We start from the raw sequence: 26,338 nt of genomic DNA on the forward strand, positions 1-26,338 counted from the left end.
TATTTACAAACAATAAAATAAATGAAGTGACATCACTCTGTTCTCCGTTATTGTTTTTAGACCGCCAGTTGGGTGATTAGTTCTCATTAGATTCGCTCAATCAGACTATACTATAAACGTTAAAGAATTTTCTGTGACATGTAAAACTAGTATTTTATATGCATACCATCGGCTGTAAATACCGACGAGTTCGCTTCGTTTAGCACTAGCACTAACTGCCATTGTTTACATCATTCAGCCTGTCCGAGAGGCAATGCTATGTTCCCTTCCACTACCAGTCTATTTCAGATCCAATTTTAGTAACATGACAAATGGTGAGAAAATTCCACGTTTCCAATAGAGTGGACAATTAATCAGATACTTAATTCCGCATTCATCCAAATTTAACATTGTTAATTAATTTGGAAATTATATTCTAATTCACCACAAGAAAATCAAACTTTTTTCCAAGCTTCAAGCAGCAATATTTGCAGTTCATTTTCATGCAAAGTTAATAATTTCAAAATGGACGGTGACCATGTGTTAATCAAAGATTTTCAATTAAAATTATATGAGACCAACCAGAAAAAGGAGGCAATTAGGTTGGAGTCAGCCAATAGTGTTGTCTTCTTTTAAATTTCAAAATAGACTTTGTCTACCTAGGAGAGTCCCCATGGCTCCGTCGTGGAGTAGCTACTTACCTTACACCCACAAGCAAAGAACATCGGTTCTGGTTGCAGTCGAGATTTTTTTTTTGGACCCCCCCCCCCCCCCCCCCCTGCCTTCATTATTCATTATCAACCAAGAACTTACTGGTAATCTGGGTCTTTCAGATCTGGTGGAAAGTGCTTTGTGATAGACTAGCGTCTTATCCAAAGGATAGCAAGCAATTGCTCCTGCCATTTTATTGCTGCAGATACTGGGACAAATTCAAGCTCCAAGTCTTTCTTTGTTTACCTATGCTAAAAGGCAACCAATATTGCCTGAAAAAGGTGGTTGTCTTATGGCTGTAATCTAGAAACACAAACAGTACGGCTTCAAAGGTATGTATAAAATATGACGGCTACAGTCACCGAAACAGAGGCAATTTGAATTTGTGATGAACTTGAATGTGTATGCTGAAAAAACAAGAAAATCCTAAATTACTGAATTTCTTAATTTAAAGTCAAGACATTCTCTGGACCCTACCACTAATGAAAGATATCAATTCTGAAGTTTAAAAGTTTTAAAAAGAGTAACTTCATCACACGGTTGTAGTGCAAATGATACGATAACTTAATCCTTAGATGAAAAGGTAAATTGTTTTGTTTTTGTTTTTAAGGGTTTTTCGGCGCTTGCGACACATTTAGGTCATATCAGTAACAGCGATAGTAAAAATACTTCTAGATTTGCAATTGAAAGCACACGAGGAAAAGTAAGACAAAGGGGACTGGGTCAAAAATATGGAACATGTGTAGATTCCAAGGCACACTATCAGTGTGCTTAGTTTGGGTTTACCTAAAAGTCTCATCCAGACATAAGCAAGGATCCCACTAAAAGGAGTACACTGAAGTGATTTGAGTCTCGTGGATAATAATTGTTGGCATAAGAAGTAAATAACAAACTGTTTTACAATAGTAAAGCAAATTTATTAGAATCAATTTTTTGATTATACAGAGTCAACTTAAAGTACTGTACAAATGCAATTAATCAGAAGAGACTGAAATTGAACAATGTCCAAATTAACCAGCGGTGAGCACCCTTTGAAAATGCGTTCAGTGAAAACCAGTTAATCTAAAAGGTACAACTGAAAGCAATTCAAGATGATGCAATTATGTTTTCTAGGTTGTTGTTCATAAACAATTTTAAAAAGCAGGGAGTTCCAATCTATTGAAAAATAATTGAAACACTTCATTTGTTGAAAATCAAAGAGCGATTTGCATGTCCTTAGCACCATAGGCTCTATCCCTGCGCTACTCTAGGCCCATAATTAGTAATGACAACAAAGCGATACATAATTCCACTGTAACTTGGTATATACTAGCCTTTAGGGCAATAAAGAAGTAATTCAGTACTATAGTTCTCATAAGAATGAGGAATATGCATGTTTTTAAAAAATTCTCTCTCATTTTTTTAAGAACATGCTTGAATCAAAATATACCTCAACCGATAAAGATTTTTTTTTTACCTTGACTTTAAATTCAACTGGTTTTAATATCTTTACATTTGTTTACTTGCTTTTCTAAATCATGATTTGTCACAATTTTTTAAAATGAATTTGAATGAATGATTTGCATCTTATTTAAAAAATCCTCAGAAATATAAACATATCTAAAAGACATAATTCTTATGAATGTTCCCTATTGTGTCCAAAAAAAATAAAAAAGTTAAAATATATAAAACTTCCGTCAAATGTTTTAAAAACCATCTGTTTCTAAAGTAAAGTTGTTTTGATAAAACTTGAGGATGTCATTAAAAACCCATAATTTTAAAACATGATTAAAAACATCACTCCATGCGAACCAAATTTTCCACGAGTCAGAAGCTGTATTCTAATTCTTGTACGGTTAAAAAAATGTCTCAGATAAAAAAGATGATTTTCCTTAGCATTCAAATCTGAATTACACGGAAGAAAGGTTACCATTATTCCTGAAAAAAGGAGAAAAATTGTAAAGTAGTTTATTAAGTACACCCTTGTCTTCCTACAGTTAGTTTCTCTTCCTCCGCTCATTCTGGTCTTAAGATGTATGCAAAATCAAGTAATAAAGATTACAATTTGATGCCATAATATAATTTTCAGTTTCATATATTGATAAAAAAAAATAATAATAAAAGAATCAAAATAAAAATAACCATTACCATATCACCCCTATTAAGCTTCAAAAACTGAGTCAATAAGGTTCGCTTATTTAATTATTACAGAAACATTGAGAAAAATATGGGCTGTGAACTGAAAGTAGTCAAGGATCTTCACCTATCAAAAAATCCAAGGGGAGGTGAGTTAAGTTAAAATAAAAAAGAAAGGAACACTGCACACCTGGCTTCTCTGATGTGTACCAAATGATACTAGGTGATGCACACATAATTTATACTCTGAGTATTAACAGACAATGCTGTGTCACCAAGTGTGTAGGGCATGGGTGATCCGCTTAATAGGGATAAAACAGTCATATTTCATTTTTGTGTTCAAAAGAACTGTTTTGTTGCAATTAATAAAAATGAAAGATTAGGGATTTATATTATAAATCTGTATAGGATTTATTTACAGAAAAGAAATAAGCAGCATTTTAAATCAACAATTATTTTTAAAAACTTACTTTGACAATATCAAGAAATGCTAGGTATTTTAACCATTATATTATGTCATTATTATGTTATCTGATCTATGAAACCAATAGTTTGTATTTTTTTCAACTTGATCAATATCTATTGCACTGTATATCATCTAACCTAACTGTCCACTCAGCAGTGAATGGTAATCAGATAAAATTAGATCCAGCTGACAGTGTAGTAGAATAGCGCCTTTTCAGAACTGTAGCGAGCAATTGCTATGTCTTGCTCATTCTACTAACTCCTGAGGTAAGTTCCAGCCTGGTGGGCCTGAAGACTCAAATGCACTATTTTAAAAACACTACCCAATGCCTTCAAAGTAGATCAAAGTTGCTGCTTTTGCTTTCTTTAAAAAATACAAATATATTTTAAAAGAGATAAAGATTGGATAAATTGTAAACAATGCTCAAAATGAGATATGAAATATCAGGTATCCTGAAGTGAATGTTTGGTCATGGGTTTTAAAATTTAAAAAAAATAGCAATCAACGGAGTTGCTGCTACCAAAAACTATTCCCCTTGAGTTGAGTGCTTAACAGTTCATTCATTTAAAACAAAAATGCTATTAATCTTTGAAACCAATAACATCATTTATTGAACGACCCTAAATAATACAATAAGGTGGGGTTGCTTTGGCAAACAGCAATGACTTAAGTCATTATATTTTTTTTATTTTCAATGTTACTATCCCGTTTTATTCTTTAAAAAAAAATTAATTAATTTATAAAACAGAACATTTATCAAAAAAGCCAAAGGAATAATTAAAAAGTGGCCAAAGAACACATTGATCAGATGGGCCAAAGAAATCCCACATTATTACATCTTAAACGTCAATAAAATGATAACTCCCACTCTAATGATTGACACAGATTTTGTGATTTGCCTATAAAACTCACCGATAAAAATGATGTTAATAAAAACTATCTACATACCTGTGAATTTTCAGAGTAAATTAAAACATATATGCAGATTAAAAATACTGGAAACTACTGGTTTTTATGAATAAATTTCAATAATCTGTAATAACATGGATAAAACGTGTTACAACATTGATTTACTGCACAAAGAAAAACTTGAGGACTTTCACTTGATAAGCAAAAAAAGCGAGAAAGATGCAAATCAACATTTTATTTGTCTGAAACTGGTAAGTACTATAATTACTTTGTAACGTTATGTCTTTTAAGCTTTCCATGACAACAATTTATTTTATCATTTATATTCATCCCTATAAAGCACATTTAACATTTCTATAATGTAATAATTCAAAAATACATTAACCTAATTCGATACTACATAGTCGTGATCTTTATATACTTTTCCCATAATAAACCAATCTCTCATCAACTTAAAAAGCGTGTAAAAATTACAGAACATAAGCAGGGCTAGAGATATGATGTGGCTCCATTCTGAACTCTGGACTAATTTAAAAGCTTGGTAGGCCATAATGAGACATGTCAGAAAAACCAACCAGTTCATGACACGCATTGGCTGGTGGAATAAAAGCTGGGGATAAAAAAAAAAAAGAAAGTTTAATATGTTTGTGGGTGGTGATAATACAAAAACGAGATAAATCTAAGATATGATGAAGCAATCCCAAATACGAACAACACGATTCTAAAATACTTCTCCCTTAAGAGGGACCTCTATTGAGTTGATCATTAAACATCAAAGAAATTGATAATTATTAGGTTTAGGTTATTCAGATCTCCATTCAAATATGACTATGCTTGGGTTATAAAGATAACTATAAAAACAAAATGACTTACAAAAAAACGACTGTGCAAACTGTTCCCTGGCTCGGCTGTAACATTAATACCTTCAGCTTTGAATAAACCCCTCACATGCTTGACTAAAGCACCCTGAGGCCATACCTGGAGCTCTGACCAGCTAGATAAGTACAAAAAAATAGATAATAGATATTTAATATACAACTAGACAAAGAGAAACAAGAACAAAATAATATATACATCAGGAATAACTGACCTTACATTTTGAATTTATTCAAGTACAGTCTGTTAATCTGACATGGTGGTTTCATTTTTTTCTCTCTTTTAATGAATTTCTGATAATTTGAAAATGATAAAATACAGTGTTTGGGCCAAAATTTCGAGTATATTATAATCACATTCCAACAACAAACTAAACAAGATTTTAACACATCAATCTGATAAAACATTAATAGTTAACACAGTCCTTCCATAATAATTCAGCTTTGATAGAGCTTAACATTAAAATAATGATTTGCAATAATTATACTAATATATAAAATGTCACCAAAACATTTTCTTCTTCTTCCTTAATTCACTTACTTAAGTCAAACTAGATATTATTATCATTGCTCACTTACAACAATTAAATGAGAAAATATAAAATAACTTACAATATGGTTCTGACAGTAAAATTGGAATGCATTTTTAAAGAGGCTACAACAAAAAAAACAACATAAAAACATTTTTTTTTTTTAAATAGAAGAACAACCCTCCCCCCCCCCCCCCCCCCCCAATCAAAAACCAACATAGAAATTATACTTTATATTTCCAAACACACTCACGCATTATATGGTATATGGGCATGTCGGGCTTCCATTCGCTGCCATCTTCCTAGATGTCTTGCACTCTTGTGCAACAAGTGCAGGTAATGCGGAGGCAGGAAATGAGCTGTGAGCATCAGGAGAGCACTCAGCCACGTCAGAGACACATGCTGCCACATCCACCATGAATCGTAATAAAGTGTATTCTTTGGACATGCAAAAACATATACAGTGAGTTTTTATAAAATGTCTCATTATTAAAAGAATAAAATGAATAAAATAAGATTTTAAAAAAAATTATAGCTAAATAGAAGAGTAATAAATTCTCAAAATTAGGAAGTTTTCTCTTGTTGAAGATGAGGTATTTTGCATGGGAATTAATCTTCTTGTGAAAAACATAACCTTGAAAGCTTCAACTACTCAGTAGACACTAAATGGTACATTTTGAACATAAGAAGAATTCAAGAAAGGACGAATCTGTTGAAAATTATAATATGTTTCAAACAACCATGTAAATCGTGTTATCCTTCAGAAAACTTTGTGTGTATTTTAAGAATAGAAGTATCATCAACCTGTATTAGTATTTGAATTGTATGTCATGAAAATAATATAGATATATAAATTGTAAATATAATTGCCTAGAGAATAACATGGTGAAAATAATAACAACAATAAATAATAATAATAATAATAATAATAATAATAATAATAATAATAATAATAATAATAATAATAATAATAATAATAATAATAATAAATATCCATATTCATATAGGTCTTCTTGTAATTGGAGGGTTCTTTGCCCATAATAGCAAAAGTCCTGATAACGAAAATGAAAAAAAAAAAATATTACTAAAGAACACAAGACAATCTTAAAGGCCAAGTAAAAAAATACAAAGTTTACCTTTCCTATATATTTACCAGACCTACTTAGTTGAAATTTCTACAGTGGGAAGGCAATGAAAATAGGATCGTTTAAAGAGCTTTTCCCTTATAATTACATTGAAATATTGAAATGCTTGATCAATGGAAAACAGCATGAGTCTAGCTTCATAACATCATTTGCTTTTGGGAGGTCACTCCTAATTCTAATATCTAGTTAAGATTACAAAGTTCACATACATTATAAGAAATCTGTTCAAAATTGATAAAGGAACAAGTATTTTCTGGGATAAACCTAAAAATCTAATATCAGTTTCATAAATAATAAAATAAAGTACACAATATTAGCACGTATCATAAACGATTCAGCCATTGATTTACACATTAAAATCGATTTAATTTCTCATTTTTTGTGGGAGCAAAGGGGAAAGAAGCATTCATAAACAGTATAAGCCTAAAATCATGTCTCAATTATATCTGAGATAAAATTGGAAAATTTGACACAGGAATAATTCTGAAAAAAAGGTGGAATTTGCATTAACCATACACTCAACAGATAACATCAGACAACATCATAAATGTAGATTATGGAATATGGAGGTTAAAAAACAAAATTTTCGGCCTCATTACTTGGGTTCGATCTGAAATCATCAATGATGCAATATTTAAAATTAACTTCATGAATTTTCTTGACAAAGAGAAAATAATTTGTGAGAACATAAAAAATATTTATTTTAAAATGATCAAAGAAAAAATTGTGAATTTCGAAGTTCTCTATTTTAACTGCTAGGCTTGCATCTTAAAATGATCGATCACAATCAATTTCTATTAGGCCATTAATGAGAAATTCTTAAATTATAAAATAAAAATCAAACAAAAGTATTGTGTATTATTGAATAAAACTAAATACTGTGCAGGATGGATATATAGACAACGTGTATATCGACATTACGCTTATATCAACATGATGCCAAAGTCCTGTTTATTTTTGCTATATATTAGTAATTAAGGATCTCATATATTGATGTAAATTTTACCAGAAGACGGTTATATCGACATTATGATCTATTGAAATTGTCAATAATTGGCCCAAAAAGACTAACATAAAATAAAACACGATTACACTCTATAATGGGCTAACTGTATCCTGCAATAAAGTAAAACATGACAGCCAATGAAAATTATGTACCCTGCTATTATGTAAAATAACAGCCAATGAAAATCCAAAGACATCCCATGAATCATGAGCCCTATGGTGAAGTCTAGTCCCGAACGACAAAAGCTTTTCTCACTACCAATACAGGTACTGGGAATTCCTGATATCACTTTAATTTCGTCAAATAGGCCATTGAGAAACTTTCTCCCATCTTCCTTACTGCTCACCACAATCACCAACTATGTGTGACACTCTCTGCCTGTCTTCGCAAACTGTCTGGACAGATCCATGATTTCGGTCTAGAATCGATAGACTTAGTGTTGGTAAATGAGACTTGAGAACTCTCATCTCCCCTCTTTCTCTATTTCTCTTATACGCAGTACTAATGCTCCAATATTCAGTCTAAATGTCGATGTGATGAGAATGGCCAATGCTTCTGGCCATATCCTTGTGACCAGTTTCTGGCCATGCCGCTGCAGCTATCAAAACCCTCCGCTGCTTTGGACAACATCAATCTGAGAGTGCTTCTTTATTTGATACCATTGCCAGTGCTGAGGACAGGATATGTAAAATGATTCATGGCCTTCAGAAACAGACCAAATAACTGACTTTTTAAAACGAGACATCATAAATTTAAAAATCGACCCATTAAAAGGCCACAAAATCATCCCGATTGACTTCCCTTGTTGGTATCTTCCATTTGATTCCCTTTTATTTTTGGAAGGACTGATATATAGACATGACGCATATATCAGCATATTACCTCGGTCTCGACGATGATGATATATTCGTCTTTGACTGTACATATTATCCGCATATAATTCGAACCAAAGTGTAATTTCACATAATTTTCAACTTAAGAATAAGAGAGACATGTTGTTTTTTTTTGGTATTTGTAAATCGGAGAATAGAATATTGACGATCACCAGCGCTTGAATCAAATCATAAAAGTTGCATTTTTCATGTAGCTCTTGGTTGTGAGACAAAATTTAAAAAGAAAATTGTACCTTGCCCTTGCATACTTTAATTAAGATGCTGAGAATAGAGGGATATGAAAAACTGGACTCATTTTCTGGAGAGTAATGACTTTAAGATTTGTGTGTTGAAATCAACTCTAGTGACGGGTTTTAGATCATATGAAGCCACAATATACAAGAAATAAACAAAGCAAAAAAAAAGAGAAAAAAAGATAAGTATGAGTAAACCAAATAAGACAAAAATGGAGTTGACAAATGAAGAGATTCTAAGAGATGACCATAAATAAGCACAGGAATAATAAAACAATAAATTTTGATATAAGAAAGACATAATGATGAGCAAACATGTAATGTATAACAAAAGACAAGAACTTGATAGACATAGTATGTATCAAAAGCTTTAAGATATAACTTATTCTTTTCAAAAATCGTATCATCACAGACGAACATTATACAAATTGTTTTATTTTAAATTTCACTTGACCATGAAGGCTGCATTTTCCAAATAGCTTATGAACCAAAATGAAAATAGAAATTGCACCGGGTGCTTGCATAATTAAAGTCAGATGCCCAGTACATAGCAAAATGACATGTCGGTTTCTTTTTTAAAAAATAATTATCTTCCCCCTCAAATAACAGCCATGCAATTAAATGTAAATCTCAACAATTTCTTGTTTGAATGGGATAATTGTAAAGAGGTACCATCCAATATTATGTTGGGTTGGGCCAGACAGTGAAAAGTGAAATTAATGATAAAATAATCAGAGATATAACATTTTACTACTTAGCTGACAAAGCATGGCAAATGAAGATTCTAACATTTAACACTGATATTCAACAACATGTACAAAAGAAATAAAGGGTGAGAAAGTGAAAAGACAGAAAAAAGAGAGAGAGAGAGAGAGAAAGAGAGAGCGATAGAGAGAGAGAGAGAGAGAGAGAGAGAGAGAGAGAGAGAGAGAGAGAGAGAGAGAGAGAGAGAGAGAGAGAGAGAGAGAGGGGGTGTAGTCAGAGCAAAGCTTGTGTAAAAGTGTCTTGATCAATGATGGATAATTTGGTGAATACTCCATGCATTAACTTTAATAAACAAGCTATTATAATAATCTTATAAATCTGGTATGATTAGTTAATAGAACATTAACAATTACAAAGCATTAGATGAATGAGGTTGGTGAAAAAAAATCACTAGTAATGAATATGCTGACATGATTCCAATTTTAACAAACAAATAAAAGAGTCAGGGTTGCCAACTTGATAACGGTCAAACGATGTAAACATACTTTTACTTCATTTGATATTTTAGAGTCTTTTCTCATCACATTATTTTTACCAAAAAAGCAAAAACAAAGAAAAAACCGCATTAAAATTTCCATAATGTTGACAAATTGGAAATGCAGGACATTGTATGAGTTGCAGGACAGTTGAACACTGCATGTAAACGGAGAACAATTGGCAACCCTATTAAATCAACCAAAACAATAAAGACATACGATTCAGTCATCAATGATTTCAGGTTCTAATGATAATACGGGACCCAATGCCTACAAACGATATAATGGTTGTGATTTAATAGCCAAAAATATAAAACTCGGGTGAAATTTAAGTGTTTTATTGAGGAGAGTGCATATACTTCATTAAAGTGTTAAAATAAAAAAAAGGAGATATTTCTGATTAATTTATGTATGTCAAATTAATTTTTCAGCATATGTTTTTCTCTGACAAAATACCGATTGAAGGCAGTGAGCGACATATTTGTTTCAAGAAAATGGATTCTTGCATGGTGAATTAATAGAACGGTAGCTTCACAATGACAAGTAAAAATAATTGAAATAAAGATGAAGAATAATCATTTTTAAAATGATAAAAGCTACAGTTCTAAACCAAAACAAAATAAAAATTACGGAAAGAAAATGTTTAAAAAAATCAATATTACAATAACAATGAACAGTAAAGATAAAACATAGTACGATTAACCAACATCCTGTTCAAATAAATAGTTTGTGATCAGAGAATGACAACATGCATTAGACTGAAATTTCAAAATATTTAGATATTCATTGATAACATGAATTTACTAGTAGAATTATACCAAAAAAAAAAAATTAAACAGTGAAACATTACAAGAACTTTGACATTGAATTGTATTTGACATGAATCTCACTCACCCAACAGGCATCACAACTACTATGTGCGTTCTTGAAAGGGTAATAACAATCAAATGTAAGATTATTATTTTGGATATACCAAGGGTCAAGGACAAAGCAGAACAGGTTATAAAGGGATTTAATTTCAGAGAGAGAGAGAGAGAGAGAGAGAGAGAGAGAGAGAGAGAGAGAGAGAGAGAGAGAGAGAGAGAGAGAGAGAGAGAGAGAGAGAGAGAGAGAGAGAGAGAGAGAAGAGAGAGAGAGAGAGAGAGAGAGAGAGAGAGAGAGAGAGAGAGAGAGAGAGAGAGAGAGAGAGAGAGAAAAGCTTGGATTGAGGATACTGCTTAATACAAACGTGTGAATAATAATAAGCAAGAACACAAGAGAGATTGGCAGCTCTGCTGATAAGTTTTTAACTGTCACACTTACCAAAGAAAACAATAAATAAATAAATAAATTAAAAAAAATAGAATCCAGTCTTTATTTACTGGGGATTGAACTTAAAACCTCCTTCCTGATTACCAGTCAGGTGCCTTCCATGACAGGGGATCGGACCTCAGACCTCCTGGTTACTTGTCAGACTTCCTTGACTGAGGATTGAACTTAAAAACTCATGATTCTCAATTTAAAGCCTTCTTTTCCATTAAAGATCGAAAGTCAGACCTCTGGCTCTGATTACCATTTGGGTGTGCTAGCATGCTCAAGTGTCTGACATGTAATCAGGTGGTCTAGGATTTAATCCCCTGATTTTTAATGTGATTCTTTCTTGTATTTCTAATTCTGCTATTTTGCTCACGCCTTTTCTGTGGGTTTTTAGTTTATTCCAGTACCTGCTCCAAAATTACGATAAGCTTACTGCGTTAAATCCATATTTGGCATTAATAAATGTACTTTCATATGAATCCCGTTCCTTATCAGGAGGGTAAAAAAAATGCATACAACTACTAATTGGTATACGACCTTGAGCTCAAAGTGTATGATAACAATGGTGATAATTATAACATGATAAAGATATCAATAACAATGTGGAACAAATATAACGATGAAATGGTTATGAACACGATAATGTTGCTGATGAGTAATGCTAATGATGACCATGTAAAGGACTTTAATGCTGCTTCTGCTGCAGATGATGATGGTGGTGATGATGAAAGTTATGACAACAAAGACCAGTGCTATTCCTGTTAATGAGTTAGGTTTGCTACAAAATGATACATCAAAATCAAATTGATTATCAAATGAAAGATTGTCATGATTTATAATGTCAGGGATTAGAAGGGCAAGGCGATTAAAAAAACAAACTCCGAAAACCCAATTAAAATTCAAAAATAAAATAGAGCAAATGATTCAAAAATGAATTTAAAATGAAATGTTTTCACGTTAACTAAAAAAGTTGTGTAACTGCTTATGAAAAAGGTAATTAAGTAATAAGAGACAACAAACCGAAATGCACAGCTTATAAAACTATGTGCCAGACTAGATGTGAGACAGTCTAAGAAGTGATTCATATATTATGATTAATTCTTAACAAAAGTCAAAATGTAGATGGTTTAATTACATGCAAGTCACTTCCTCAAAGAAATTTGAGATTTCTGAAGGTATATCCTTTAAAAAAATTTCCAACAAGATTTATGACTATCTTAGTAAAATACAAAAGAGACTCTTTCTTAGCTTCACATTTATAAAAAAAAGTCTCATACAGATCAGTTTGTTAAAAAAATTTGCTAATTGTTTAGATGCCTCAAGAAAAGGTCTGTAGCTAGGGGGTTGGGGAAGGAGGTAGAAAGGGCAAAAACCAGAGAGAAGTAATTGTGTAAATAAAATGGATTTATTTGATTTGTGACTTTTAAGGACAATTATCTTCACTTCGTAACACCAAACCGATAAGTATATCACTTGACTTAGGTGTGAATAAATATCTCTTTGCATGCAGTGACTAAAAATGTAAGTGATCTCGTACGAATAAAATGGTAAAGGTGACTTAGATAACCAGTCAAGAAACCCAATGTAGCATTAAAAAGCATGTTGAACACAAAATAAGAGAAAACTTGAGCATTTAAATAGTGCAATATCCCCTAAACATGCTCAAAGTGCTTTACAAGGGGTCCCTTGCCAAAAGTCACACCTAACGCTCTTTTTTCAACAGAGACAACGCTGTTAACAACCAGGTGCTCATTTTGCACTTGATTATGGTGAGAGAATGTGAGGAAAAAGCCCTTTCCACAATTCAACTTTGTGCTGATCAGAGCAGGACTTGAACTCGGGACCTACCGGCCCAAAATGGAGTGTCATACCACAAGACCACAAAATCACACATTGTAAAAATCTGCCAAATTAAATGAATATTTATATAATTACTCCCAAAAGGCTCGACTTTTTAACATATGCTCGTGACACTCTAGACTATTTCACTTTTTTCAGGTAAAGCAGGGACTCATTCAAATTGCGGGTAAAAGTTAAAGACTCAACAGTGTTTATAAAAAGTAGATTAAGTCACGTCAGGGTCCGCAAATCACTGTATATGTTACAGGTAAACAAAAAAAGCAAAGAAAAGATGGTGAGTGATAAAAACTTGTATTTGATTGAAAGCATTGTTCCAGAACTTTAATCATTAATAAATGCGGTTAAACTTTTGTAAAATAAGAGGAAAGTTGCGCACTATGATGTGAAAATATTGAAGTTAATGAATCTTAAAATGAAAATAGAAATGACAGCAGTTATTTAGCATTTGAGTAAAAATAGCTTGTACAAAAGATTTTAAAAATCTTCATCAAAACAGCAAAATTAGAACAAACACCACTCACCCACTTTTGTTACAAAATGATACATACCATCTGAATAACAATAAAAGATAAATTGGAAAAATAATCAATGCTGTGCTTATAATCAGATCATTAAACAGAGATTGAGATTGAAATAATATTGAAACTGATGAACTATCTAAATTCTTGACTTTTTAACTTATTGTTGGATTCTACATTCTACAAAAATATATACACAGTACAGAAAAAAGTCCATAAACAAAGAAATATAATTAAAGACAGAATACCTTCAAAATATATGGGTGGTAGACGGAAATTTAAAATCTATATCATGACTAAATGACAGGTACAGGTCAATATTGCCATCATAAAGACAATGTATTAGATAAATAAACATCTTACTTGTGAAAACCAAACAGGTACACCAGTGGCGTAAAATGAGGTGGTAAGTGAATTGAATAAAATCTGCTTGAGACGACTGTTGAAATCTCGCTTCAAAACATCAACTTCTTCTCTGACAATGTCAGGCGTTAGAGTACAAGTATGACAGAGAGGTGTATCATCCTGTGGAACCATTCAGTATTGAGAAAATAATTAAACAATCGGATAATAATTAAAGCAAATACTAAGCTCCTAAAAGCTGTAGATTGTATAAAGTTTTGAGCAAAAATGAATATTATAAATGTTAAAAAAACAAATGCATGGTGGTCTGAAAGAATGACAACAACACGACCTTCCACGTCAAGTAAAGGAGAGTCCATCAAACAAGTAAATTTAAATATTTAGGCACTATTATTACCCACGATGCAAGAGACATAGAGGATATAAAACAATGATAGCTAGCAATAGCAAAAAATGTGTTTCATAAAATGCATCCAGTTGTGTCAAACAACAACCTAAAGTTGGAGACCAGAATAAAAGTAGTTGAAACATATGTTATAAGTTCCCTATTACATGGTTGTGAAACATGGAAGCTTGACAAAGAAAGTACTAGGAGGTTAGAGGCATTTGAGATGTGGATGTATAGAAGAATGTTGAGGTTATCATGGATAGACAAGTACACAAATATACGAATGAGGAAATGCTGGCAAAGGTGAGAAAAGGAAGAATATGGATAGATACCATCAGGAACAGGCATTTATACTTTCTGGGACATGTGTGGAGGAGAGGCGGAATAGAAAAGTTGGTAAAACCTGGGATGATCGATGGAAATGAGCTAGAGGAAGACAGAGAATGACATATTTAAATAACCTAAGAATAGCCCAAAGTGATTTTAAAAACAATGCAGACTTCATGCGCACTGCAAAGGATAGTGATATGTGATATGTGGAGACAGTTGACCAGCAACATGGTAAAGTGTACAAACCACGATGAATGATGATGATCATGCAAAATGGAATGAATAGTTTATAAAAGAATATAAAAGTAAACTTTAATCACTTGTCTCAAAAAGACTACTGAGCCAATAGTTATTATTATCATTATACAGCATTGTACAAACCATTTTGGATTTATATTTTAAACAAGAGAATGCTCTTTGTACATTGCCTGAATTCTGTATTGTCAGGGTGAACAAAGTTCCAAAAAATGAATGAAAAATTATTAATATTATTATAAAAAGGTGCATGATGCAATTACTGGACACAAACAAAAATGACTGGTTTTATATCGGAGCAGAATATTTCAGGAATGGCTGAGAATTTATCTACACTATGTCTGACAAAATTTTAAGTTTTATTTAATAAACTCCTTGGACAAATCCATGGGTGAAAGTTCCTCAATGATATTAATCCTGCAAACGCAGGTGCTCAGAAAAAAAAAATCCTGCAACTACCAATAAGAGGAAAAAACAGAAGTGCGGTTAATTATATAAACTACAGTGGTGATCCAGTAGCATTAGTGGTATTATAGTAATTAAAAAGTAACACCCACCTTATTATGTCATCTGTACTGCTCCTTATTTTGTCGTCAGACAGCATTCAGTATTCATATCAATAGCCCAATATCAGAATCTGTATATACATCCAATTGAATTTTGCGTGTCCTTGTTATCCAAGTGCAACATCATTAAAATTTAAGTAAGGTGTCCTATCACTGTCTATTATTCCACCCTCCCACCCACACAAAACACGAACATTAGGCAGGCTTTAGCTTCTTAGAAAAGAAACTAGCCAGGGAAGCCTGTTTTCTTTTGACACCAGATGTGACTGAAGAAAGGGTATCGGTATCAGTTGATGCAGGTGATAGTATAGTTGTTTGAATGGGGGAGGCTACAGAGGTAGGTGCCAGTATAAGGGATGGTGATGCAGGAGTTGTTAAAATGGGGCAAGCTGTTGGTGCAGGTTGTTGGGTTTTTGACAAGGGTGGGGATGAATTGGTGGGAATTATTGGAGCTGTAGGTTGGGGCTTTGAAGGCTTTGATCCTGCCAAGTATTTATTATAGGTATCCCAAGACTTGGCAACACATTTACGTAATGGGGGTGGAATAGCCATAGAGGTTGATTTTAAACTCCTGGTGGAGAGATACGTTTTGATCATGGCCAAAGCTTCATAATTGAATGTGGTCATTCTTGACCTGTCCTCCTCTATGATATCATCCATAATATTAAATGTACCCTCCACAAGTGGACCACTGAACACACTAAAGAGGGCCTTCACCAACTTACTCAAGACTGGGTATCTCAAATCTCCCTGTGTTTGAGTTTGAAGATTAGGGACCACCACTTTGTGTCGATTCTGAAATCGGGTTCGTCACTATCAGCATCAAACACACTGATTTCATCATCAGTGATATAACTCCTTAATTCCTCATCGAGTTTACCCAAGTCAGTGGGGGGAATAACATTGGGGAGGCCCTCCCCTAAACACAATAGAGCTGGTAATGTGGCAGAGGATCTCTGGTTGCAAGGATCCAAGTAAGAAATCTTGACAAGAGTTGGGTTAGTTAATGGCAGCTTCTTTAGAGAATGAGCAGCAGCCACATAACCTTACCGAAGGGTTTTCAAGAAGGGAGATAGATAGCCAAGGATACTTACTTTTGTCTCTGAGACATTTCATCACATCTGGGGTGCAGAATTCCCCAACATACAAGTTTCTGTCCTTCAGATGAATATTCTCATCTGTGAAGTCCAGTTTGTCCAGTGTTTGAGCATTGAATTATGAGATATGCTCAGAGGCGACGAAGCAGCTGTAGAATGACTTCACCAGCTTAAAGATCTCAAAATGAAGGGAGTGGCACATTGGCTTGGCAGATTGAAAAATTAGCATATAACCCTGAAACTTTTTGAGAATGCCTCTATGTAACTGAATGGCAAACTTGCATTTAAAGCCATTTTCAAACAAAGAGTTTAAAATAGAATCTTTCCTGCCAGAACTTGCACATGTTTTTTTCTGTTGTTGCTGTCTATTCAAAATTATATTTATCACTGATATTTGTTCGGCTCTCAGGTCATATCTTGAATAAATATCTTGCTGTATCTTTTCTTTGATCTTCCTTTCACTTCCACCCAAGAAAGCACTGTAGTAAAGTAGAAGTGCATCCCACAGATCAATGAGCCTATCGCAAACAGTTTTTATTTGTAGAAACCGTGTTGGAATCGGTCTGATGACGGACTGTTTCTTATTGTATAGCAACTCCTGTATCTGAAAGAACAGACTCCTCACCTTTGGACTGTCTTCAATATCATAGTAAATCTCTGATGCGAGGGATTGAACATTGAAAAAATGTTTCTCCAACGGCTCAAACAACTTCTTTGCCGCATTGTTCACCATGTGGACACTATCCCCACTAATGTCTTATCTTAGCCTCCACTCCCTCCTTTGCTCCTCGCATCACCGCACAGTTGTTCATTAAAACACTTACTAACTGATGCCAATGAAGGCCACGTTCATCTAACATTGCAGACACAGCTGGTAACAAGTTGGTTGCATTAGCAACATTAACTTCCCTACTCCCTAGCAAATCAACAACAATTTTGTCCTCTGCAGTGTCATAGTACTGTACCAACATGTTAAGAATTTTGTTTCCTGCGTTTGTAGTGGCCTCATCAATGTTAAGAGAGAAGAAGGTGCCTTTTAATTTATCAGCTAAAGAATCTTTCTCGAATTGACCAACCCCGTGTGTTGTTGTGTAGGTTGCCGAGGTGTGTGACAACGACACGGCACTGAGAGCAGCAGGATCATTGCTTATGCGTTGAGCCAATGAAAGAAGATCTGGAGCAAGGGTGAAAGGCAAACAGTGTTCACTAATAAACATCCCAATTACAGATTTGATGTCAGAACACCTATCCTGAAAAGTGTGTTTGTGAGAGGAGTCTCCATCAGTTGTAGGTTTCAGTTTAGAACTCAATAACATACTTTTAGCCCGTGTGACATGTTCAGCATGTTGTTCGTGTGATCTCAGAGCTTTTTTTCCCGACGATGCATAGTTCAGTATCTTATTGCAGACGGTGCAAAAACATTTACCCGCTTCATCTATTTTCTTACACCATGTGCTGTACTCAACTCCATTTACAGGATGTTCCTTAAGCCAGAACCATTTCCATGCATTCCTAACACCCTTTTCAATGTCTGAAATGTCTGTTTCAGGTTCAATGAACTACCTAATGGTAATACTGAACTAGTGCGGTCCTCGGTCCTTTGTTGACAGTGCCTCCGTGTTGAGTGGCCAGATTTTCAAAGCATTCATTGCAAAAGGATACCAGTACAATAAAAGATAGAATAAATAAATAGAGTTTTGCTAATAAACTAAAAGAAAAAAATTAAGTATCCAACATGATCACACTGTCAACAAAGGACCGAGGACCGCACTGGTTCAGTATCTACCTAATCCGCATCTAAAAATGCTATCTAAACTAAGCTTTTATTTTTATCGATAACAGTAAACACGAGTTTTCACTTTCGTCACTCAAAATACGCTGTATTCAAATAGCTACTTATACTTATACTAACACAAACCAAATCACTTCAATCCACGAAACAAAATCCAAATTCAAAGTCTAGACGTCTAAGATTGAACAAGATAAATTCAGAGAAGCTGCTATCGAATCAAATGAATCAAGGCAAATGAGCGATTGAAAAACGAAATTAGAAAGAGCGGTAAATGAAGATATACGATTGCGCATGCGCGATTCAAGCCCGAAAATGTCTATGAAAACGACGATAGTCCGATTGCAGTTTCGGAAACGGCGAAAAAAAATTTTTTTTTTATGGCGACGGGCGCCGGTTTCTTTCATTTTCGGAATCGGCGAAAATATTTTTTTTTTTATGGCGACGGACGCCGGTTTCTTTCATTTTCGGAATCGGCGAAAATGATTTTTTTTATGGCGACAGTTGCCGGTTTTTTTCATTTTCAAATTTCGGCCAGACAAAAAAAAAACTGGCGAGACCTCTTTTTCAAAAATAAAAATCCGGCCATGCCGGATTTTTCCGGCGAACTTTCACCCATGGACAAATCACATTAATTGCCCTTAGTTGGGATAAACATACTCCAAAAACATGAGCCTCCGTATCACTGATAAATATAATTTTGAGCATACGTAAAATCTTTTTTGATGAGATTAAACCTTGACTCTAATCTCAACATGTTTCTAAATTTCATTACAACAGTTAATCTCTTAATAAAAAGGAACGCCCACCCATGTTTAAAATGTGACTTACTTTCATTTTCATCCTCATTGGTCCAGCTGGCCTATCCATACCAAAAGCTGGGCGTGGCCAGGCTTGATTCCGCTGATATAAAGGCTTGATTGCTAGACCAAACAACACTATGTAAATGACAGCCCTGGATAGAAGTGAATGGGAAAAAGTAATTATTCAGAACTTACTTGCCAATTTCAAATCTACATTTTCTAATATAAATCTAGAAAGGACTTGTTCAAAATATATATTTATTTATTGACATATATTAGCGTTCAGGGATATTAGTAAATAATAATAATAATAATAATAATAATAATAATAATAATAATAATAATAATAATAATAATAATAATAATAATAATAATAATAATTTTTTTTTTAAATGAGCTTTTTATATAGTGCAATATCCACTAAACATGCTCAAAGCGCTTTACTAGGAGTCCCTGGCCAACAGCAACATTTAACATGTAGGACGGGACATGACATCTGTTAGGTGATATTACAATTTTTTCGGACAGAGACAATACTGTTAACGGCCAGGTACTCATTTTACACCTGAGTACGGCGAGAGAATGTGAGTAAAGAGCCTTCTCCAAGGATTCAACTATGCGCCAAGAGAGGCTCGGACCCAGGACCTTCCAATCCAAAAGCGAGTGTCTTACCACAAGACCACATAGCTGCACAACAACAACAATAATAATAATAATAATAATAATAGTAGATGGCATTTGTACAGTGCATTTTCAAATTGCTCGTATTCTTGTACCAGAACCCCCCCCCCCCCACCACACATACACACACTCACGCAGACCCACAATGGAATATTCACACATAGGGTTATAACCATAAAGTATGTCTCAGATTAAAAATAAGCAGATGTGAAACGGAAATGTTTTAGTTTTGATTTAAAAGAATTAATAGTTGGTTGGTCCCTAATGGTTCTGGGGATAGAATTCCATATATGGGGTCCCATGACAGAAAAGGATCGCCCAAAAGTTTAGTTTGATTAGATGATGACCTTAGTTATCTGGAAGGCGTATAAGGATGTAATAGCTTTTTAAGTGGACAGGGGCTTCATCAGTTAAACATTCCAAACATATCATTGCGATTTCTTAAGTTAATCTATCTCTGCTTGGTAGCCAGTGCAGTTCGTAGAGAATTAGGAGGGAGTGGGAAATACAAGAATTTCTTAAAATTAAGTTTGCGGCACTGTTCTGAATGACTTATCAACAAAAGTAAAAATAAAATTCTGAACAGTATCAAATTTAAGACAAAATAATGCTTTCTCTTTGACAGATTCAAAGTAGTGATAAAGAATTGATGAATTCCAGCCATAATCATGATTGCATACTCAGGGTTTTCAAAGATCATTGGGCTTAACTATCACTTAACATGGTATAATACATGAATCAGCAAATCTGTGCTAAGGCCAAATCTTCATTCTCATGCGGAATTTTGGACTTGCAATGAATAGCTGTATTGTGTCTAAACAATTACTGGAGTTAGAAGGTGGTATCAAATATGTGTGCATGCATGTATATGCGTTTCGTATGTAAGTGTTTGTGTTCGGTGTGTGTGTGTGTATTAGTGTGTTTGTGAGTATGTGTTATATATTGATCAACTTGAGTTGTGTAATGAGTCTCACGGGTAACACAGGAAAAGGCTTGTGACCACGCCATGTTCCATGATGACTTTATATCCAGTGTATACAAGAACAATGCCAGCAAATCCGACCATAGTTGACTTCAGACAAAACAATGGCCAGTACAACATTCTATTACTGTTAACCTAAACAAAAAAGATAAAAATAAGAAGGATGATGAAATTTCCATTAGAATCCTTGTTTAGCCATTTTCCAATAAAAAGGAGATAAAGGTAAAAAAAAATGTTAGATGAATTTTGTTAACAAAATTTACCTTTTTTTTCAATATCTATCAAGAAACAAGCACAACACTTCTATTCTCCTGTAATAAATGGGAATTTGTTCTCTGGCATTGGAAGTTTTTTTTAGATCCATATGAAAAAAGAACAGATTGCCATATTGAACATTACTTAAAATCTGTTACAGAATTCAGAAATAAAAAGAAAAACAAAAAGACAAGAAGAGTATAATAATAATAATAATAATAATAATAATAATAATAATAATAATAATAATAATAATAATAATAATAATAATAATAATAATAATAATAATATGAATAAATAGAAGAGAAGAAAGAAGAAGTAGGTATAAATCAAGCAATGTTTGATAAGTACCTCTTGTACAAAGCATATCAGGAAACGTATGACTAAAATCACACAAATGAGAGCAGCAAGGTTGAAATCGATCAGGTAAAAATTCTGAAATAAAAATAAAATTTAAAAAACATTGCAAAAATAAAAATATTTGATCAAAAACTGCTCTCGATTCTTCTAACATTAAAGACAACAATGATAAAATGATAATCTAAGAGGGTGAGTCAAAATAAAAAAGTAATGGGATAAATGTCCGACTGAGTTCATTTCTTTTTCATGTGGCGTCCTATTTGGCTCAATAGAACTTATGGCAATTCAAAATGGCTGCCCCCACGAATGTCTGTCAGTGACAAGAAACTGTCATTGAATTTCTTATTTTTGAAGAAGAAACCTCGAGTAACACTTTTAAATGCCTTGGAAAATTGATAAAACAGGCATTTTGTAGAAGCAGTGTTTTTGGTGAGTTGAACGTGTGTCTCGTCATTTAGAAGAAAATGAGATGCAATCCAACACGTAACCTGAAACCCCCTCAACCATGTCTTTTTATCTGACAAATCTTGTGATGGTCGCCGTCCAAGCTGTGCCAACTCAGTGAATCAAATAAACACTAGCATTGATTAGATCTGATTAAAGAATTCATGATGATATAGCAGGTACATATAGACATTGAAATGAGTTTGTCGAGTTAGACTGGATTTGGTGATGGAACAAGTAGTTTCTTCATGAAAATGTCCTTCCACATGAGTGAGGAAAAGGGCGGTAATTGATGGACAACAGTGTCTCATCCTCTGTATTCACCAGACAACACTTTCAGGCTTCCGTCGTTTTAGTCCACTGAAGGAGGCAATGAGGGGACATCGTTTTGAAGATGACGTAAAAGCCAAGACAGTAGTGAAAAATTGGCTGAAAGTTCAATAAACTTCGTTTTATGAGGACGGAATACATGGCCCTACAAAACAGTGGACTGTAGCTATCGAGAGAGGTGAAGACTATGTTGAGAAGTAGCATTCTACTCGACTAACACCAAGCTTTAATTTGAGGTTTGATGAATGGTATAGAGTCCCATTACTTTTTGATTTACCCTCATGTTTCAATTTCTTTTTCCTCAATTCACAAAATTGCACTCTATTTTTCAAATCTGCCAAGTCTTTCTTAATGTCTTCTTTACTTTAGTACTACTGTCTCAAGATTTTTTTATTGTAACAAAAGATAGTTGAGATGCTAAAAAATGATCTCTTTTCTTAATCATCTATCAACATACCTGCCTACTTGAAAATTTCAAATTCAGTAAGAAATACAAAATTCATCAGTAATTAATGGTCAAATTTCAGTAATACTAAAGCAAACAAAAATAATGATAGATACACCCTTTTATATATGTAAAATAAACCAAGCCAATGACCCCATGCGATAAAAATATGCTTATTGATGACCTACTTTCGACACTGCACTGTGTCTACCGATGAGGATAAAGTTTCAGTGTCGAGTCGATGGCGTCACTCGTCGCCAGCCAACGAGGCATTGAGATTTTTTATTGTAGCATGTGGTAAATAATGAAAAAATAATAATAATTTTTTAATTTAACGTTGCGACCATTTGTATCAGTTATATTTCTTCTTTTTCCGTAAGTCCGTAATTGTCCTTACACTTCCGTAACAATTACGGACGGTCCGTAATAATAGGCAGGTATGTTGTATCAAGATAGGGATTTCATTAATTACACAGAAATGAATTCAAGTAAAAATTAATTAAATAATAAAGGTATTAAGAGACAAAATAAAAGTAACTTTTTAAACATGACAATAATTTGTGACAACTCGTGAAATACTTAGATCAATATATCTTGTCTTTTTCTTTAGACAACAAGAATCTTAAATCTTAACTAAAACACAAAACATACAAGGTAAAAACAACAAATACACTTTACAAAAATTACCTTCATGAATGAGCCCGACTGAGATAATTGGAAGATAATATAAAAATATGACTTGTTTTGAATCTTACAGTTTAAATCAATTGATGGTTCGCTGTAACTAAGCATTAACCAATCAGAATATTTCCTGCCATTTACCCCGTTTCACCCCCTTGACTATTTATTTCCTGTATGAAAAGACCGAGATACCGTCTAAGTACATGTCCAACACACATATGGATTAGGCCTAATAGTAAGTATTTCTCACAGTAGTTTGACATACTGATAAAGGAATTGCATAACAAAACCTGACGACATGATGCATATTTTTCCAATCATCTGTGTTAAAATTGTGAGTGATGCTCAGGATCTGTGAGCTCTTTACTACGGGTAATTGGCAAGCACTTAAGGTGGCTATGGGTCTTCTCCGACGGTCAGTGGTTGATTTCAGGGCCAAAATATACTTTATTTTAAATGTTCGAGTCAAAATTAAACAACATATGTTTATTCTACTAGTTTTAATAGACTATATATATGATAACTGACGCAATTTTCAATAATGTTGATTGAAGAACTGAAGGCTATGAGATAATAGTTAAAAAGGCATCCATGTCAATAGCTTGACAGGCATAGCAACAAGAGGTCACACTAATGAGTAAAAACTATTTCTTAAATCCTCACCAGTGCATACTGTGCATGTGACTGAGGTAGCCACCACACAGTCTTATAAAGGTTTATGTACTGTAGGCACATCATAATGATACCAAAGACAAAGAGCATACACTCAAAGTACAGATTTCCGTCTCCAGGGATGTCCGGGAGTTGACTGTGCTTTGGTAAGACCACCATGGAGGCCAGGGGAACAACATTTCCATCTCTATCATCAGGTCCATGGCTAAGTAAGAATACATTGATTAAACGTAAAAGCATTGTATTTTCTTTCGGCAACATCAGAATTTCATAACGTTTTACAACAATATTCAAAGTTCCAAGCATATACAGCGAAGTAGAGAGGACTTAAGTTTTTGAACCGGTTAACACTCCACTAATATGTGAAAATCATTTGATCTTATTATAATTATAATGCATCCCATGAAAAACTCCGTCCACTTTTACTTCAGATATATTTACTCATTCATCTATTAGGCATCTCTAGATTGTGATATTACGTAAGATGATTATACTCAGAAAAAAATTACTGGGCCTGTTGATTATGATGAAACATGGATGATGAGAATTGTAAGTTTTAGTTTTTGGTAAATTTGTTGTCGCCATTCCTTTCATTCATCACTTTACTTTACTCACCTTCCACCACTGGAGCCTTTCCCTGCTGATGAATATGGTCCATTTGATTGGATTCGTGATAATATTCTCCGCCCCCCTGCCATGTTCTTGACTACGATGAAAAGGTAGTGGTATTTCAATTATCGAAGGTTAAAAAGAATATCATTTTAGACAATTTTATTCGCATGGGCTAGATATCGTAATTTTTTTCCAGTCAACTTTCACTCTTCTATCTTTGGGATCATCATGGTTGCCAGATAATATTTTTATAAATAATCCAAACCATTACCAGATTTCCAAAAAATAATCCAAATTTCAGAAGAAAAAAAATCTTTTTTTTTTTTCATTATTGAGCTTCTATATAGCGCAATATCCACTAAACGAACCCAAAGCGCCGTACAAGGGATTCCTGGCCTACAGTAAAACTTAACATAGAGGACGTGACATGACGCCCGTGAGAAAATAATACACTTTTTTTCGGACAAAGACAATGTTGTGAACGACCAGGTACAATTTTACACCTGAGTACGGTGAGATAATGTGAGTAAAGAGCCTTTTCGAAGGAATCAACTGTGCGCCGAGCGAGGCTCGAACCCAGGACCTTCCTATCCGAAATGAGTGTCATACCACAAGACCACATAACCACACTTTGGTAACAACAAGATATGAAGTGAATAGAAAAGTGCCAGAAGACAATAGAGAATAAAAATTTTTCGCGGCGGTGGTGGGGTTCGAACCTGCGACCTTATTGGTACGACAACTCCGCCTGGCAGGTGAGAGCGTGGCTCTACCGTGTGAGCTATCCACGAACACAAAAAATATTCGTTTCAAACCCAAAGTCATTACCAGATCCCTCTCTCACCCACTTCTTGAGACCGCCGATTCGTTCGTACACCACCATCGCGAACAATTTTGACCAGCAGTTAAGCTTAATAGCCAATATTCTCAACACAAACATATAACATAGAAACGATTGAGACATTGAGTATGCTCCGGTGTATGGGGTGAATTTTTAATTCAGAAAAGCGAGTGGAGCAGGCACTTATGTTGGTAACAACAAGATATGAAGTGAATAGAAAAGTGCCAGAAGACAATAGAGAAAAAATTTTTTTCTCTATTGTTTCTGGCACTTTTCTATTCACTTCATATCTGTTGTTACAACATAAGTGCCTGCCCCACTCGCTTTTCTGAATTAAAAATTCACCCCATACACCGGACATACTCAATGTCTCAATCGTTTCTATGTTATATGTTTGTGTTAGAATATTGGCTATTAAGCTTAACTGCTGGTCAAAATTGTTCGCGATGGTGGTGTACGAACGAATCGGCGGTCTCAAGAAGTGGGTGAGAGAGGGATCTGGTAATGACTTTGGGTTTGAAACGAATATTTTTTGTGTTCGTGGATAGCTCACACGGTAGAGCCACGCTCTCACCTGCCAGGCGGAGTTGTCGTACCAATAAGGTCGCAGGTTCGAACCCCACCACCGCCGCGAAAAAATTTTTATTCTCTATTGTCTTCTGGCACT

At 34.1% G+C, this 26,338-nt stretch overlaps 1 protein-coding gene across 2 annotated transcripts; it reads right to left on the reverse strand.

Moving 5' to 3' along the window:
- Positions 1 to 1,585: 1,585 nt before the first annotated feature.
- LOC144968458 (transmembrane protein 39A-like) lies at positions 1,586 to 25,074 on the reverse strand. Of its 2 annotated transcripts, XM_078906849.1 has the most exons (10): positions 24,834 to 25,067; positions 24,210 to 24,423; positions 21,638 to 21,721; positions 21,024 to 21,166; positions 19,397 to 19,520; positions 14,141 to 14,302; positions 10,998 to 11,027; positions 5,839 to 6,023; positions 5,054 to 5,174; positions 1,586 to 4,790 (listed from the first exon to the last, which is right to left on the reverse strand). In XM_078906849.1, exons 1-10 carry the CDS (start codon positions 24,914 to 24,916, stop codon positions 4,566 to 4,568), a joined length of 1,371 nt encoding a protein of 456 aa, XP_078762975.1. In that variant the 5' UTR covers positions 24,917 to 25,067; the 3' UTR covers positions 1,586 to 4,565. The 2 variants fall into 2 exon arrangements, with proteins under 2 accessions (XP_078762975.1, XP_078762976.1); XM_078906850.1 differs by lacking the exon at positions 10,998 to 11,027 and having other exon boundaries at positions 24,834 to 25,074.
- Between the last annotated feature and the right edge of the window lie 1,264 nt (positions 25,075 to 26,338).

Source organism: Berghia stephanieae, chromosome 3 (genome assembly GCF_034508935.2).
Source record: "Berghia stephanieae isolate SIO BIC M18660-M18661 chromosome 3, UCSD_Bste_1.3, whole genome shotgun sequence".
NCBI classification, from domain to species: Eukaryota; Metazoa; Mollusca; class Gastropoda; order Nudibranchia; family Aeolidiidae; genus Berghia; species Berghia stephanieae.